The sequence below is a fragment of the Porcisia hertigi genome, chromosome 34 (assembly GCF_017918235.1).
Source record: "Porcisia hertigi strain C119 chromosome 34, whole genome shotgun sequence".
NCBI classification, from domain to species: Eukaryota; Euglenozoa; class Kinetoplastea; order Trypanosomatida; family Trypanosomatidae; genus Porcisia; species Porcisia hertigi.
The window spans coordinates 309,396-322,624 of NC_090593.1; the positions used below are offsets into that span (position 1 = coordinate 309,396).

At 53.4% G+C, this 13,229-nt stretch overlaps 4 protein-coding genes across 4 annotated transcripts; all 4 read left to right on the forward strand.

Moving 5' to 3' along the window:
- Nucleotides 1-5,066: 5,066 nt before the first annotated feature.
- On the forward strand, nt 5,067-5,696 carry JKF63_01666 (uncharacterized protein; the record flags this gene model as incomplete). The annotated part of the gene is made up of 1 exon (XM_067897712.1): nt 5,067-5,696. One exon carries the CDS (start codon nt 5,067-5,069, stop codon nt 5,694-5,696), a length of 630 nt encoding a protein of 209 aa, XP_067753869.1.
- A 376-nt stretch (nt 5,697-6,072) lies between these two features.
- JKF63_01667 (uncharacterized protein) lies at nt 6,073-6,555 on the forward strand (the record flags this gene model as incomplete). Its single annotated transcript, XM_067897713.1, has 1 exon — nt 6,073-6,555. One exon carries the CDS (start codon nt 6,073-6,075, stop codon nt 6,553-6,555), a length of 483 nt encoding a protein of 160 aa, XP_067753870.1.
- A 393-nt stretch (nt 6,556-6,948) lies between these two features.
- Nucleotides 6,949-9,399, forward strand: JKF63_01668 (uncharacterized protein; the record flags this gene model as incomplete). The annotated part of the gene is made up of 1 exon (XM_067897714.1): nt 6,949-9,399. One exon carries the CDS (start codon nt 6,949-6,951, stop codon nt 9,397-9,399), a length of 2,451 nt encoding a protein of 816 aa, XP_067753871.1.
- A 466-nt stretch (nt 9,400-9,865) lies between these two features.
- Nucleotides 9,866-11,338, forward strand: JKF63_01669 (uncharacterized protein; the record flags this gene model as incomplete). Its single annotated transcript, XM_067897715.1, has 1 exon — nt 9,866-11,338. One exon carries the CDS (start codon nt 9,866-9,868, stop codon nt 11,336-11,338), a length of 1,473 nt encoding a protein of 490 aa, XP_067753872.1.
- Between the last annotated feature and the right edge of the window lie 1,891 nt (nt 11,339-13,229).

Consider the following 13,229-nt stretch of genomic DNA (forward strand, 5'->3'; position numbering starts at 1 on the left):
GTCGGTCAAAGGGGGTATCGTTCAGATATTTTACCGCAACTTTCCGCCACAGAAAGAGAATGTTTACATACTTCCCCCTCCCCTCCTCTCCCTTATCGCCTCGTGGGCGCCTTGGGGGGTTTTCCTTCCCCACCCTGCGGGGTTTTCAATCTTCGCCCATCCTGGCGACACCTCGCGGAACAGCTCGGCACAGCCGGAAAGTTTTTTGCCTTGGTGGGCGATGCGGGCTTCATGCTGGAGAGCGCGCCGGGCACACCCACATATATACAGGGGGTCACAGGGAGTGCGCGTCACTTGGCGTGGCAAACTGGGGCGCTAACAATGCGGCTGATTGCGATCATAAATTCCGTGCTTTTGCCATTGCCGGTGGCTCGCGCAGCTCTGCTTACAACGTCGATCCCCCCCCCCTCGACTTTATATTGCAGCAGGAGGGGAAGTGAGCCTTTTGCGCGCCGAGGCCCCTAACGCCGTGAAAACCATTTCCCCGGGGCAGTCTGTACGAGTATCTCGCATTATTCAACTCTGCCGCTCGACGCGCTAGCAAGCGCAGCTGCTCATATGGTTTTCGGGCTCGTGGGTGCTCCGGTGGCCTTCCGAAATGGGGGCTTTGGGCGCGCAAAAAGGCCGCATACCCACAATCAGCCCACCCTGCGCATCCGAGCAAAGACACTACCCCTGTCTTCCAATCGCGTTAGCGCAGGGAAACTTGCGTCACCAAGCAGGCTTTCAAGAACACCCCGGGCCGACGGGTAACAAAAGCCGGTTGGGGCTCCACTGCTCAATGGCGGATGCGGCAAACGGTGCGCGTTGCGCCTTCAACCCCCCTCGCCCTCCAAGCGTTGTCTTTCGACGGTGGTCGTTCAGAAAGCGCCAATAGCTGTAAGCTGGTGTTGCTCGGGGGCGCCTTTGTCCTTGATTCCCCTTTGCTCCCCGCCCCCATTGCATTTTAAACGCCCTGGCCATTCATTTTTCCCCCTCCTAGCGGTGGCAAAAGCTGGGCCCCTGCCTTCCTACACCCCAGAAACTTCCACGGTTCACCCCCTGATGCTTTTTTTTCCTCCCGTTCGGTTTTCCGACAAGCGAGTGCCAGCGACTTTTCTATCTGCTTCCGTTTTCCCATTGCGGATATGCCGGGTGTGGACGCTCATTCTTCTCTTCCTTTCACCTGGGCAAACTATGATCGCAAATAGGTCAGGGATAAATAGGGGGGAAGAAGTGGACGGGCTATTTCAGGCAGAGGTCTTTGTGCGGCTTCAGGCTGGCCTAGAAGGCTGCCGGGAACCGGCCCGAACGGCATCCCCAACAAGATGCCTTGCCACCCATCGCGTTACAGTGGAAGTGCGTCTTTCAACCCTCATCCGCCGAATGTGAAGTACCACTCGTGTTCCCCAGCGGTGTTAAAAACGTGCGTGTCGAACCGCCACTCAAACCCTGAGAACCACCAGGGCAACTTCCGTTGCACCGGCGGATCGGTCTCACTTTTCTTGTCTCCAAACTTCCGGAGCGCGTGGTGCCGCTGTGCTTATAAAATGTCTGGCCGCAGCGCGCACGCCAGTATGCGCGAGGGCGCCGCCGAAATTGAGCTTCCCAAGGTCAAGAACACGGTCTGGGTAGGCCGGCGCATCTGCTACGCCTCGTGATGTGTTGGGGGAAGGCGCCTTGGAAGATGGCAGAAGCAAACCTACCGAACAACGCGAGCGCTAACAATCCTGGCGGGCTTTGGCGAAGCCCTCGGCACGCTGCACATTTGGATCGGCGCGAAGAAGCCAGGAAAACCCCCGATGGCACCCCTTTGGGGGACTCGCTTCGAAACTTTCCTAGTCACCGTGGCGTGCGGGCGGGGCTTGGAACCGATTTGGCGCACCACATGCCCTGAGAGCTGGTGTCCCTCAAGGTGCCGTTGTTGGGTTGCAGCTGTCTTTCAGGTACGCCACTGCTCTTTCAGAGCTGTTGGTGACCTGTTTTTCTGATTGAGTTTGACATGTGTGCGGACGACCTGGTTCTCGCTATTCCGTTCCGCAGGCACGGTTCTGGCGTACGGATTGGCAACTCGAGGCCTGGGGAAGTATCGGTGTGGTCAAAAAAACCAACGGCATGCAGGGGAATCCGCGAAAGTGCGAAGCTTTGTTGCGCACACTCTTGCGTCATACAAACGATGGGGTGTCAGCCCTGCTTCGCCCCAGAATGCGCGAGATCCCTGTTTCACTGTTTGGGGGCTAAAAAAATCCTATGCTCACTGCCCCCCAGCTCGGGCGTACAGCAAAAACCAGTGTAAATGCGAGGCGTTCACTAAAGCAAGGGGTGCTGCGCAAGATGTGTTTATTTTTATTTTTTTGCGAACCACTGGTGTGGAACTCCCGCCGCACGATATGGGATGATTCGCCCCTGGGCGTGGTGGTTTGAAGGCCCTTCCCCCCTCTGCGGTTGGAATGGGGAGCGCCGGGGGACCTGGCCAAATCCAACCTGATTGGCCAACGCGCTCGTCCTCACAGACTTTCTGCTGGTTGTCCCTGTGCTTTTGACGGGGAATCGGAAGGGTTCAGGTGCAACCCTTGCCCCTGTGCATCGGCGTGTTGCGAGGACGGTTATTGATTCACGCCGTTTCAAGGTTCGTAGGGGCAATGTGGGCCCTCGCCAGCCGGCTTTTTCGCCTTCCCGGTAAGCGGGGCAGGGGTGAATGGTTCTGTTGCCGGTTTGTTTGTCGAGGGTCGGCTTCCAACCACCTCTCCACGCAAGGCCCGTCCACAGGATCTCCTCCGCGCGCGTTGGGGCCGTGCGTTTGCGTAAGGCGCGTCTCTTGGCATTGGTTTCCCCCCCGCCTGGTCACAAATAGTGGCTAAGGATGAAATTTTTATTGTAAAGCATGCCGCGCCTATGCGCGCCCCGGGCGTTCCCCTAGAGCGCCCTGCGTCGCAAGCTTTGGGGTGCTGTGTTGGTTTGGCGGGGTCGCTGCTCTGCCGTCGGCACTCTCATGCCACCCAGCTTTTTGACACGAACACCCGGCGAACTATCGCCGGAGATTGTGGCCACCCAGCTGGCAGTTTCAGGGCGGAGGGCGTTGCAACGCCTGGGGGTCTTTAGAAGGTTGTCCTTCCCTCTCCGTAAAACTTTTTCCAGGGAGGAGTACCTGCATCCCCATGCGGGCGATGGCCGCTCCTTGCCGGGCCCCTCGGTGGGTGGGGGCCCTTTGTGGCGGCGCTCTGTCGCCTAGGATGGGTGCTGCCCCAGCGCCTTGTTCTTTGTAAACGGGATGGGGCGGGGGGGTTCGTCACCACTTTATGCGCTGGCACGCGGGGCCTCCCCGCAACAAGGTTCAAAACGCGGTCTCGTTAGCGGCGGCGGCGGAGGGGGGTCCCCCTGTGGCCCCCCCCTCCCCCCGAATCAATCCTTTGTGGGTCGTTGATATTTTCTCCTTCTCCCCAAGCGTGCGATGGCTGGAAAATGGGGGCGCGGGTGGGGGGACACGTGTGGCCGCGGCCCCCGCGGCGATCGTTGTTCTGGGGTGTTCCCGTGGGTGCTGTTGTTGAGGAACCCCCGGGGTATCCTGAAGAGGCGGGGCTGTGTAGAGCCGGGTGTGGTGAACGCCTTGGTTTTGGTCGGCGTCCCTGGGGGGCATGGGTTTGCGTCAATCTTCGCCGCGGGCGCTAATTATCGCAAAAAGGCCGCCGCTTTGTTTGGCGCGCCTTCGGGGGGGGGGGTTGCTTTGAAATTTTTGCGGGGGCCCTGGCGACTGGAAATAGGCCCGGGGCCCGGCGATGTCCCGGCCAATTTGGGATGCTCCAAATTTTCTTATTCCCCGCGCACGCGCGCACACGCAGGACGTAGCGGGGATCAGGTGTGGCGTGTCAAATTTCGTCACAACACCTCGACAATCGCACTGATAGGACAGGTGGCCTCACCTTTGCAGGCCATCGCGATGCAACACCGCGTAAACTCTGAACTTTCACATTGCTAGCGGGAAATCGCTCTGAGCACCCTTGGTCGGAAAGCACTGGACTCTGACCAGCTTGGTGGGGGTTAGGCGTTAGCGTGTGCATGCGGTTCGGGTTCCCCGCAGACGGGGAGGTGGACTCTGACAGCGCGCTGTTGAGTCCTTCATCAGCAGTGCCAGTGAAAGGGTTCATAGGGCAATTTTAGGCATGAAGTATAAGTGCAAGTTGGGGGCAAAGGCCGACAAGCTTGAGACCTAGTCTTAGCGGCGCCCATGGCACTACAGTTCAGAGGATGCAGTCGCTAAGCTGTGTGTTCAAGAAGTGACGGATGCAGGGCTGATAGAGAATAGAAATCTTTTTTCCCCTGGCTTCTGGGAAATACCCACTTGAAAGCGCGTACGTGGTGGGGCTCATAAGCTAGCAGGTCTTTGTAGAGTGTTGTTGAAAGATTTAATTGCTGGCAACACAGCGGCTGAAGGTAATGGCACTCTGATTGGCTGTATTTGCTGATGGCAACCTGTATTGCGAGGACTCGTGGCTGCTGATGTGTAAAACTCCCTGAGTTGTGGAGTGAATGACCGCATTTTTTTTTTCCAGTAGTCCAGGTGTTCTGATTCGCACTGGTTTGTTGATGAGGATAGTTTCTCCCTCATTCTACTTTTCTGGCTCAAGAAATAGGTTCAATGACGGCGGTAAGGGGAGCTCATGTGAAGTGAGCTTCTTCGTTGACGGCGGATTTACCAGAGCCGTGCGTAGCAGTAATGTAGTTGCTTAATAGTCGTTGACTTATGGTACTGCAGAGGTGTTTAGAATCTGAAACAAAAACATAACTCTATCGTTCGGGGTATGAAGCATGATTGTCAAAGCATTTGCCCCCTTTTCCTTAGCAGGTTGGTGATGGCTTGATTTATAATGAAAATTTCCTACCTGAATGATCCTGAGTCGGAGCCTTGATACGATGATTTCAACTGCTGTTTTTTTCACTTAGACCACTTCCGCCAAACTAATATCCCCACTGTTTTTTTCCTTCTAAGCGTGTTTGTACTCGTAAGTGTGCGTATATAATGTGGATTCTGGCAGACCGTACACCCAAGTCTCTCTCTCTGCATTCCCATACTCTGATTTAAGTTTCAGATGAGGCGTGTTGTAAAAAATGGTGCGCCTGGTAGTCGCCAGGCCTACACCAACAAAACCAAGTACAACCCTAACCGCTACAAACTTGAGAAAGATCGCATATCCCGAGAAACAGAGTTTGCCATGACGAGCCTGTGCTGTCGACGGTGCTGTGAGATTATTCAATGGAAGGTGGACTTTGGGAAGTATACATTACAAGAGCAGAGCCGCCGTTGCAACTTGTGCCATGAAAATAAAGTTGTCTATGCTTATCACCGCATCTGCCAGCATTGCGCTGAGCGCGAGGCCGTTTGTGCGAAGTGCCAGAAACATCCATCAGCATCAACCGCCGCTCCGGAGGCTGAGGTGTCTGATGATGATTCAGATCGGGGGTCGTCAAAGGGGGGCGTCGGGAGTTTAGAGCAACCGAGAGAGCAGAGTAAGTATGCTTTTGTTGATTTCTCTCCCGATGATGAAGAGCACCGGCGGCTTACAGGTCTCAACACTCGCATCTTGCAGCAAAAATTGAGGAGACAGCGAGAGGCTGATGCTCGTGACTCCCTAGGTACTCTGCGTGAGCGCGAAAGGCGAACTGCGCTGCGGAAAGCAGCCATCCCAGTTGACGATTCCGACAGCGATGAGAGTTTGTAAACGAGTAATCTGACAATATCGTCGCTATGAACTAAGTCTGTTCTGATAGCGATTGATTAACTGCATCAACGCCACGTAAGGTCATTCTTGAACAAGAAAAAAAAACACCCCCCCAGAGAGGCACATACGCCAAATAAAAAACTCCTCGGTCTCTATGCAAGGTGCAAGAGAGAGTTCCTACAGCTCTCTTGTACCTACAAAGGGCATCGATCTGCGAGGCATGTCAGGGTGGCTTCTGTCAACCGTTTTTTTTTTCCACAGCTCAGTGGGCATGTTTTGCAAAACGCGAGCAGCGCTCTCCTGTGTGACTCTTCTTCACCTCCCTCGCTTTTTCAATGTTCCTTCCAATGGCTCACCAGATACTACCGCAATATAGATGCCCACCCTTGACGGCGCCACTGGGGGCGCCTCTTTTTCATTTCATCTTCTTCTGCTTCTGTCGATCGGATGGGCAGCGATCTGGTGGATCACGACATTAGGTCTTCTAATCTTCAAAGCCTTCTATTTACCGTTTCCGCCATCCGCCCTCCCAATGGAAATAATCGCTTCTTTTTTTGTTCTTCTTGTCAACTCTTTTGGTGTCTTGATAGGATTACGCGGAAACAAAATGGAAAATGGCTCAACCCTAGTCACCAGTGCTGTTTTCTTGGCGATTGCCGCTGTGGGGGCCATTTACTACATGTGGCTACAAACGTATGTGCTGATGCTGGATTTGGCGTTTTCTGCGACCTACTTGGGAATTAATGGTTTCGCGGTATTATTCGGGCTGTGGGCAACTCGAAATGTTGTCAGGCTTGCTCGAGTGCCTGCTTTCCATCTTGAAATCGAAAGGGGGAGAGATCAGAAAAAGAAGAGCTGAGCGTTCTTGGTATAGTGTATTTTCTCCTACGTATGTAGGTGGGGCTTTGGAACATTTCCAGCCGTGTATTGTATACATGCTGTATACAATAGACGAATGAAATCTATAGACCGACATACTTGCCTTTCAAAGGGTTCCCACCCTCTTGCCTTTGGTAGAGTGCGAGAGGAGGAGCGTAAACGACTGCGAAAGTGAAGGTATCAAAAAAAAAAAAACTACGCGGCAAGGGCACCAATGATACGAGCTGAAGTGCAAGGCTGAAAAAAGCCTGATTTTCTCACCATTGGCCTAGGGTTCTGAGCAAGAGCGCACATACTTCTGTTTCACTTCAATTCCTCTGCTTTATTCACTTTTGTTTTTCCAGCTGACTACCTAGGTATTGCACCTGTGTTGATGTTTCAAAGAAGAGCCGTGCAACTGCTATCAGCGCAATGGCGCCCTCATTCCGAGCAACTCAAGCTTTGGGTTCTCTCTTCAGCAAGCGACGTGACGACACTTTCCCTTGCTCGCGACTATGTCAATAACCTCGATGTCAGGAGCGTTTTGCAGACATTTGAAGATGGTTTGGAGCTAACTAGCATTCTCCCTGCCATCAAGTATCCTCTTGGAACGCATGCTATCTCAAATCTCTCCGCTCACCTCGAGGCCTCTGTAAGTGAACTCAGCACAAAGGAGCTTCATCAGCTTGCGTCGAGTATCAATTTGTCTCCAGAGAACCTGGATTACTATGATGCGACGCTGAGCACGCCGAGTGTTATAGCAGCGATCCGATGCTGTTTGCAGCGTGCGGATCACTCTGAGCTGATCGCTTTTGCACGGCCATTTTGGAAAGGATGTGAGAGAGTCCTGCAAACAGGCACAAGACTAGTTTCTCGCGTCACTCAAATCTCTGCCGATGAGTTGGCGTTTCGTCTTTCCACTTCTAACAATAAAGCGGCTCTGCTCGATCTTACTCTGAGGGAAGGTTTGCCACTGGAGCGAAAAGAGATGGAAGGGTTAGTAACGCAGCTACAGATGGCTACGGAGGAATTGGAAAGAGCAGAGCTTATCGACCTACTGGAAAGAATTGCTAGCGTAAGGAACACTCAGCGTTACGCAGCATGGGGCGCGGCTATTCAGAGAGCACTTATTAGGAGGGGCGGGGTAAGTGACTCGGATTGTTTCGGCGTTTTTATGAGGCTCATGCTCACAGGGACAATTATCGACGATACCATTTGCCACCAAGTATCCAAAGCAAGCGGATGCCTTGGCCCTGCACTCACTGCTGACGTGCTGAACGCGTGGCGAGACTCGGATTCAGTTTCGTGTTCAGGCTCTTCCTCGCTGGAGGATGTGCGTGCAGCGCTGCATAGTCACATACTCACGCAGCTGGAGAAGTCCCAACCTGAAACACCCACTGAGGAATACTTGGAGTGGGTGTTATGCCTGTCTTTTTTCTCACCGACGGATGCGTCATCCTTGCTTAGCCGTGCCGTGTCTAGTGGCAGACTTGGCGCAGAGTTGTCTGCGAAAGAAGCGGCCCTTGTGTGTGATATCATGATCAGCACTTCCGCTGACTTTCCTTCGTTGTTGCCAGCTGTTCGTAGGAACGCAGAAGGAAATGAGCTCAGTCAACGCTCCAGTGTGCACGCACTCTACATAGTTCAGCGGAGTGGCATAAAGGCACCTCCTGCTCTTCTCAAAAAGGCATTTGGTCGAGCTGGGACGCGTCTTGTAGCTGCTTGCACAACAAAAGGTAGCGTCAATGACGAGCTTTCTCCGAGGGATAAAGCACTACTGATCGCAGGGCTCTGCTTTGTCGATGATGAGCAGCAATCCGTTCTGTTGCGTCGCATTGTGGACTCTCAAGAGTGGTCTCTTTCCTCGGCGATATGTTTTCTTCGTCATGCACGCCAAATGTCTACGAAATCAAGTCGTTGGGTTAAAAAAGTTGCAGTGAGTCGGGTACTACGCTCTGCAAGCAGCTGTTGTGCAGAGGAGCTGAGCTTTGTTCTCTCAGCTCTTTCCGATCTCGGTGTTCGCGATGCAGCCGCTTTCCAACATATTCTTGAAGAGCTCAAGCGAAAAGCCCCCTGCACACATGATGTAATAGTAGCAGCTAAGGCAGCACGTAATCTCAGGCTTACGTCTCTTCTTGAACAATCGGAGCTCATCGAAAGCTTAGGTCACATCGCCAATGTTTCTTCAGGTGATCTTTTACCTCTGTTGAGCTGCTGCACCCCAAGGCAGCGGCAGGCTCTTTTGCTGTATCCGGAGGTGGGTGCTGCTCTCCACCAGACTTCACTTACAGAAAGTTCAACTTTGGATTTGGTGTTGCTCTTCACTTTTTTACCTTCACAAGGTAGCAAGAGAGCAGAGGTTGTCCTCGAACTACAATCCCGAGAGCCGGTTGAGCGAGGTGTACTCTCGGTTGAGGATGTAGCGGCAGCATTTGAGGCCGCCTCCTCGAGTCAAGAGGTGGAAAGTCTGGGCAAAGTGCTCGTCCGAGCGGTACAAAACTGTGAGGAGGTCCATTTGATGCGCTTACTCCGGTGTGCTAGCAAGTATCCAAAGGTCCCCAAAACCTTTTTCCGTCTTGCAGGAAAGCCTATCATATCTGCCGTGAATGAGAAAAGGTTTTCCCCTGTCAGCGCCAGGGCGTGGTTAAATTTTTATATCAATAATGATATTCGCGATGATAGCGTTGGAAGGCGCCTTCTCTCAGTGCTATCGGATGCACAGTCACACTCTTCCTCATCGTTCCATACAGACTATATCCGAGGGGCGCGCTTTTACGGAGTCAACGTGAAAAAACCACCCAAGAAGAAGCGTCACGCTGATTTCTTTTCGTTGACTCCCCAGTAAAGTGCTGGGTGTGCCGCCCAAGTGATGCCGACTTTTTTTTTTTGCCTTACTCTCATGCATTCACCCAGGGTTGTGGTTATAGGTGCGCTTCGAAGCTGAAAATTGTTCGTCTACCTCCCATCAGACTGGAATGGCCCTCTCGCTTCCATTACCGCGCGTCGCTGTGTCTGTCTATTGCTTCTCGAAAAATAAGACGAGAATGTCTGATTAGCATTCTGCGTTCCCTGGCAGCATCGTCTCACGCAGCAACAGCAGTTTTACTTGCGTTTCCTCTGATGCACATTTTTGTTTCAAACCTATCCGCGTTTATACTCTTATCTTGCCACTCTGTGTAGTGTAAAAGGGGGGCCCCTGTCCAGAGCGAGAACAATAGCAAAAAGCCTCACCTTGCTGGAATATCTTCGAGTTGTATTTTTATCCTACATAAGCTAAAGGGAAAACCCCACCAAGGAAAAAAAAGGTTATCATGTTGCGTGATCGCACTCGTTTTCTCTTCATGAGACCCGAAATGGCGACAGCTGAGTTGCAACGACTTCTCCCACTGTTGCCGTCGACCGGTAAAGGAACCGCTGCAGCCACGCACTCAGTAGCATCGTTGATTGTGTCCACGGCGTACTCAGCTACAGCAGCTCAGTCGGTGACCCACCATTCACGGGATTGCCCTGTCTTATCGAAGAAACTGCCCTTGTCGCGCATCGGGAAGGAGCCCAGTTTTGCAGCACGTCCCTGTCTGAACTGCGTGCGCGAACGCGTGCATTATGTTTCCTCTCTGACGTTTTGTGAAAGTTTCGAGCAGAGGTGTGCACTACCGCAGCGCCATCCGAACAGCCCAACCGGCAACGGCCTTTTTAGTGTTGAGACATTCCCAAAGCGCTTGCTGGAAGCTATCGAGCGCAGCTACGGGTCTGTTAGTTCCTTTAGGGAAAGTGTGGTGCTCCATTCAACAGGCGCTATGAGTCTCGGACGACTGTGGGTCGTGTACATTCCTCCTGTCCGTGGAAGTGAACATGGAGCTGTGAGCCTGCTGAATCTTCCTGCTTGCAGGGTTCCTTTGGTGCACGGTCTTTGGCCACTTGCTGTCATTAACATGACAGAGAGGCGTATATGTGAAAAGATTGCGTGTCGCTCTGGAAAAGGTGGTGACGCTGTCGATGCCATCGACGCGCCTGCATGGAGTCACGCAGCTCGTACGCCTAAGGCACTAGGTGCGCTTGCAAGCGAGGCGGAGGGAAGCCTTCATCAAGGGAGCATGCCACAAGTAAGGCTATCCGCTATTCGGTCCGCCCTCGCAGAGGAGACGCTGAGTGTAATGAACTGGCAGTTTGTCGAAACACAGCTGACGTCTGCGTCGGCGTACTACACCTCCATGGAGCGCACGCAAAAGCAGCGCGAGCATCGGAAAGAAAAAGAGCATGCTGCAGCAGTGCGGGCTATGGGTCAACTGAAAGATAGTGGCGCGGTGATTCATGCGACTGACTCGGTGACAATTACATCATCGGATGCATCTGATGCATCGCCAGCAAATGGCTCAAGTCTCTCTGCTGCGGCAGTGACAACGTCACCTTCACCAGCAAACACAGATTGCAGAGCGCACGGAGAGGCCACCCCCACAGAGAATTCGGCAGAAACGGTCGCGTGCACGAGTTCCGACTCTGTCCAAGCCACTGGTAACACAACGACAGATGCCATCGATGCAGAACCTCGCACTGTCCAGCAGGCCGATGGAACATGGGAGTATCATTACAAAAACGGAAGCGTGACAAAGGTGCGCCCGGACGGCACCAAGGTGTTTCAAACGGAGAGCTTGACGACGACAGTGTTTGTGAACGGTGACACGCTTTTCGAGTACCCGAACAGCACTTCGATTCTAGATCGCGCCGATGGCGTGCGTGTTACAACTTACGCCGACGGCACACAAAAAGAGGAGCGACTCAGGTAGCCATTACAGGTTGGGCAACTTGATGTGTGGTTCTGTGTGTAGTTGACCTTGCGGGGGAAACACAGCCAGGATAGGTGCAGCCAAATGCGGCTCGCTTACAGGTTGCTGGGATTCTTAAGGGTTCCGCTACAGGTCGGCGCTCTCATCCCTACACCTCAACTAATGCATCAAAGAGACGGTCGTGAGAGGAGCCGTTCCCGCGGCTATTGAAGGTCAACCATCGTATTCCCCATCGTTCGACAAGGGTAAGGGATCAACAGACACACACCATCGCTTGATAGCGAGAAGAAGAGCGCTTTTACTTTTCTTTCGGTGTTCGCCGTGGTGAGTCAAAAGTTGGCAGTGATCGTTTTTGTTGTGTGTGTGTTCACTCTGCCACCGAGGAAGGGGTTTAGCCGCACACCCTACCCCGCCAAGTCACAGACCCACCGCGGCCGTGCGCCCACGCGCTGCACCAATGCCCACCCAGTCTTCTGGGCACGGCCTCCACACCACACACCACACCCAGAAGTGGGCGCAATGAGGGTCGGGTGAGACACACATCAGCCACCCCGACACCCTCCCCACTATCGCATGCATGCCACAGACCGGCGCACGGCTGGATGTCGCTCCGACGCAACGCGCTACCCAGGACCGTACCCCCAACACACGTGGCGATGCATCACCCTGACCTCACCACATCGCTAGCCAGTGACCTGGGTGGGCACCCCCACCCACCCCCCTCCCCTAGCGATGGTTCCACATTGGCGGGATAGGGTAGGTGAGAATACTCAACTACCTCACAAGAGTGGCGACTGAGCGCTGGCACACCGCGCTGAGGTGCGCAGCGTCATCACTGTCGCAGTGATAACAAGAGTTTCGAGGCTGTATCATAAGGTGTAATGGAGGCTTTCTGGTGCCCTGCATGACACTTGGCAGTATGCAAGGTAAGGACAAACAAAAAATAACACCAAGCATCAAATGCTCGTTTTTTTTCCCAGGGAGATGAGAGCGAACTAGCGTGGGTGCACTTTGTCGCAACGTGTGCGACCAGCTCGGCCTAACGAATAAATGGCTGGCTAGTCATTCCCCCGTTACTCAGCGACAGCGTTTCAGCTTTTATTCGCCGCCGATGCTCCTGCACGTTAAAGCAGTGCAGTGACGTGGTCACAGTTACATTGCCTTTTGCCCCCTCACCGATTCCCTGGGTGTGGGGACGTGAGGTGCAAGGAAGGCATATTGTCAAGCTTGTGAAATAACGCCGCTCGGCGCTGCGTAATTCGCATCGCAGGAGGGGGGGCGGAGCACCCCTTGACTCGTTTCATTTGTCCTTGGAGAAAAAAATATTCCCCTGGGTTTCTTTTCACTCACCACCCATGACTTGGCAATGAGCGCTAATTCCATCTGGGAAGAACTTTGGGCCTGCCTAACCTTCTTTTCCCTACCCCCCCTCTCTTCCCCGTCTACTATTGCCTCCACTCTGTGTAACTTGTTTTGCACATTGTGCATTGATGCGCACAAGTGTCATTTTTGGATGTGGAGTGAAAACTCACCCGCACCCCGACACTCCCTTTTTTTTTTGGTGGCAAGTGCTGTGCTAGGCTGGTTGAACCAATCATCGTTATCGGTCTGCCGAGAGGGGAAGGGGTGTGGGGGAGGTTTTGAGCTCTGGCCCAAGTAGCCGCATTCCTGTTTCTCATGTTCATCTTTTTGTTTTCTCCCTTCCGTTTAGATCTTCCGAAAGACCACAGAGGGGCACCCACTGTATTTGACTAGCGCTGAAGTAAAAACAGGCGGGTCTTCCTGCGAAGAGCAGCAGGGCTTTGTCTGCATTTCGTTTTGACGCGTATCTCATTGAGGCTGAAGGGAAATCATCCACAAATAGCACGGGCGGCAGCTGCGTTTTCTAGCG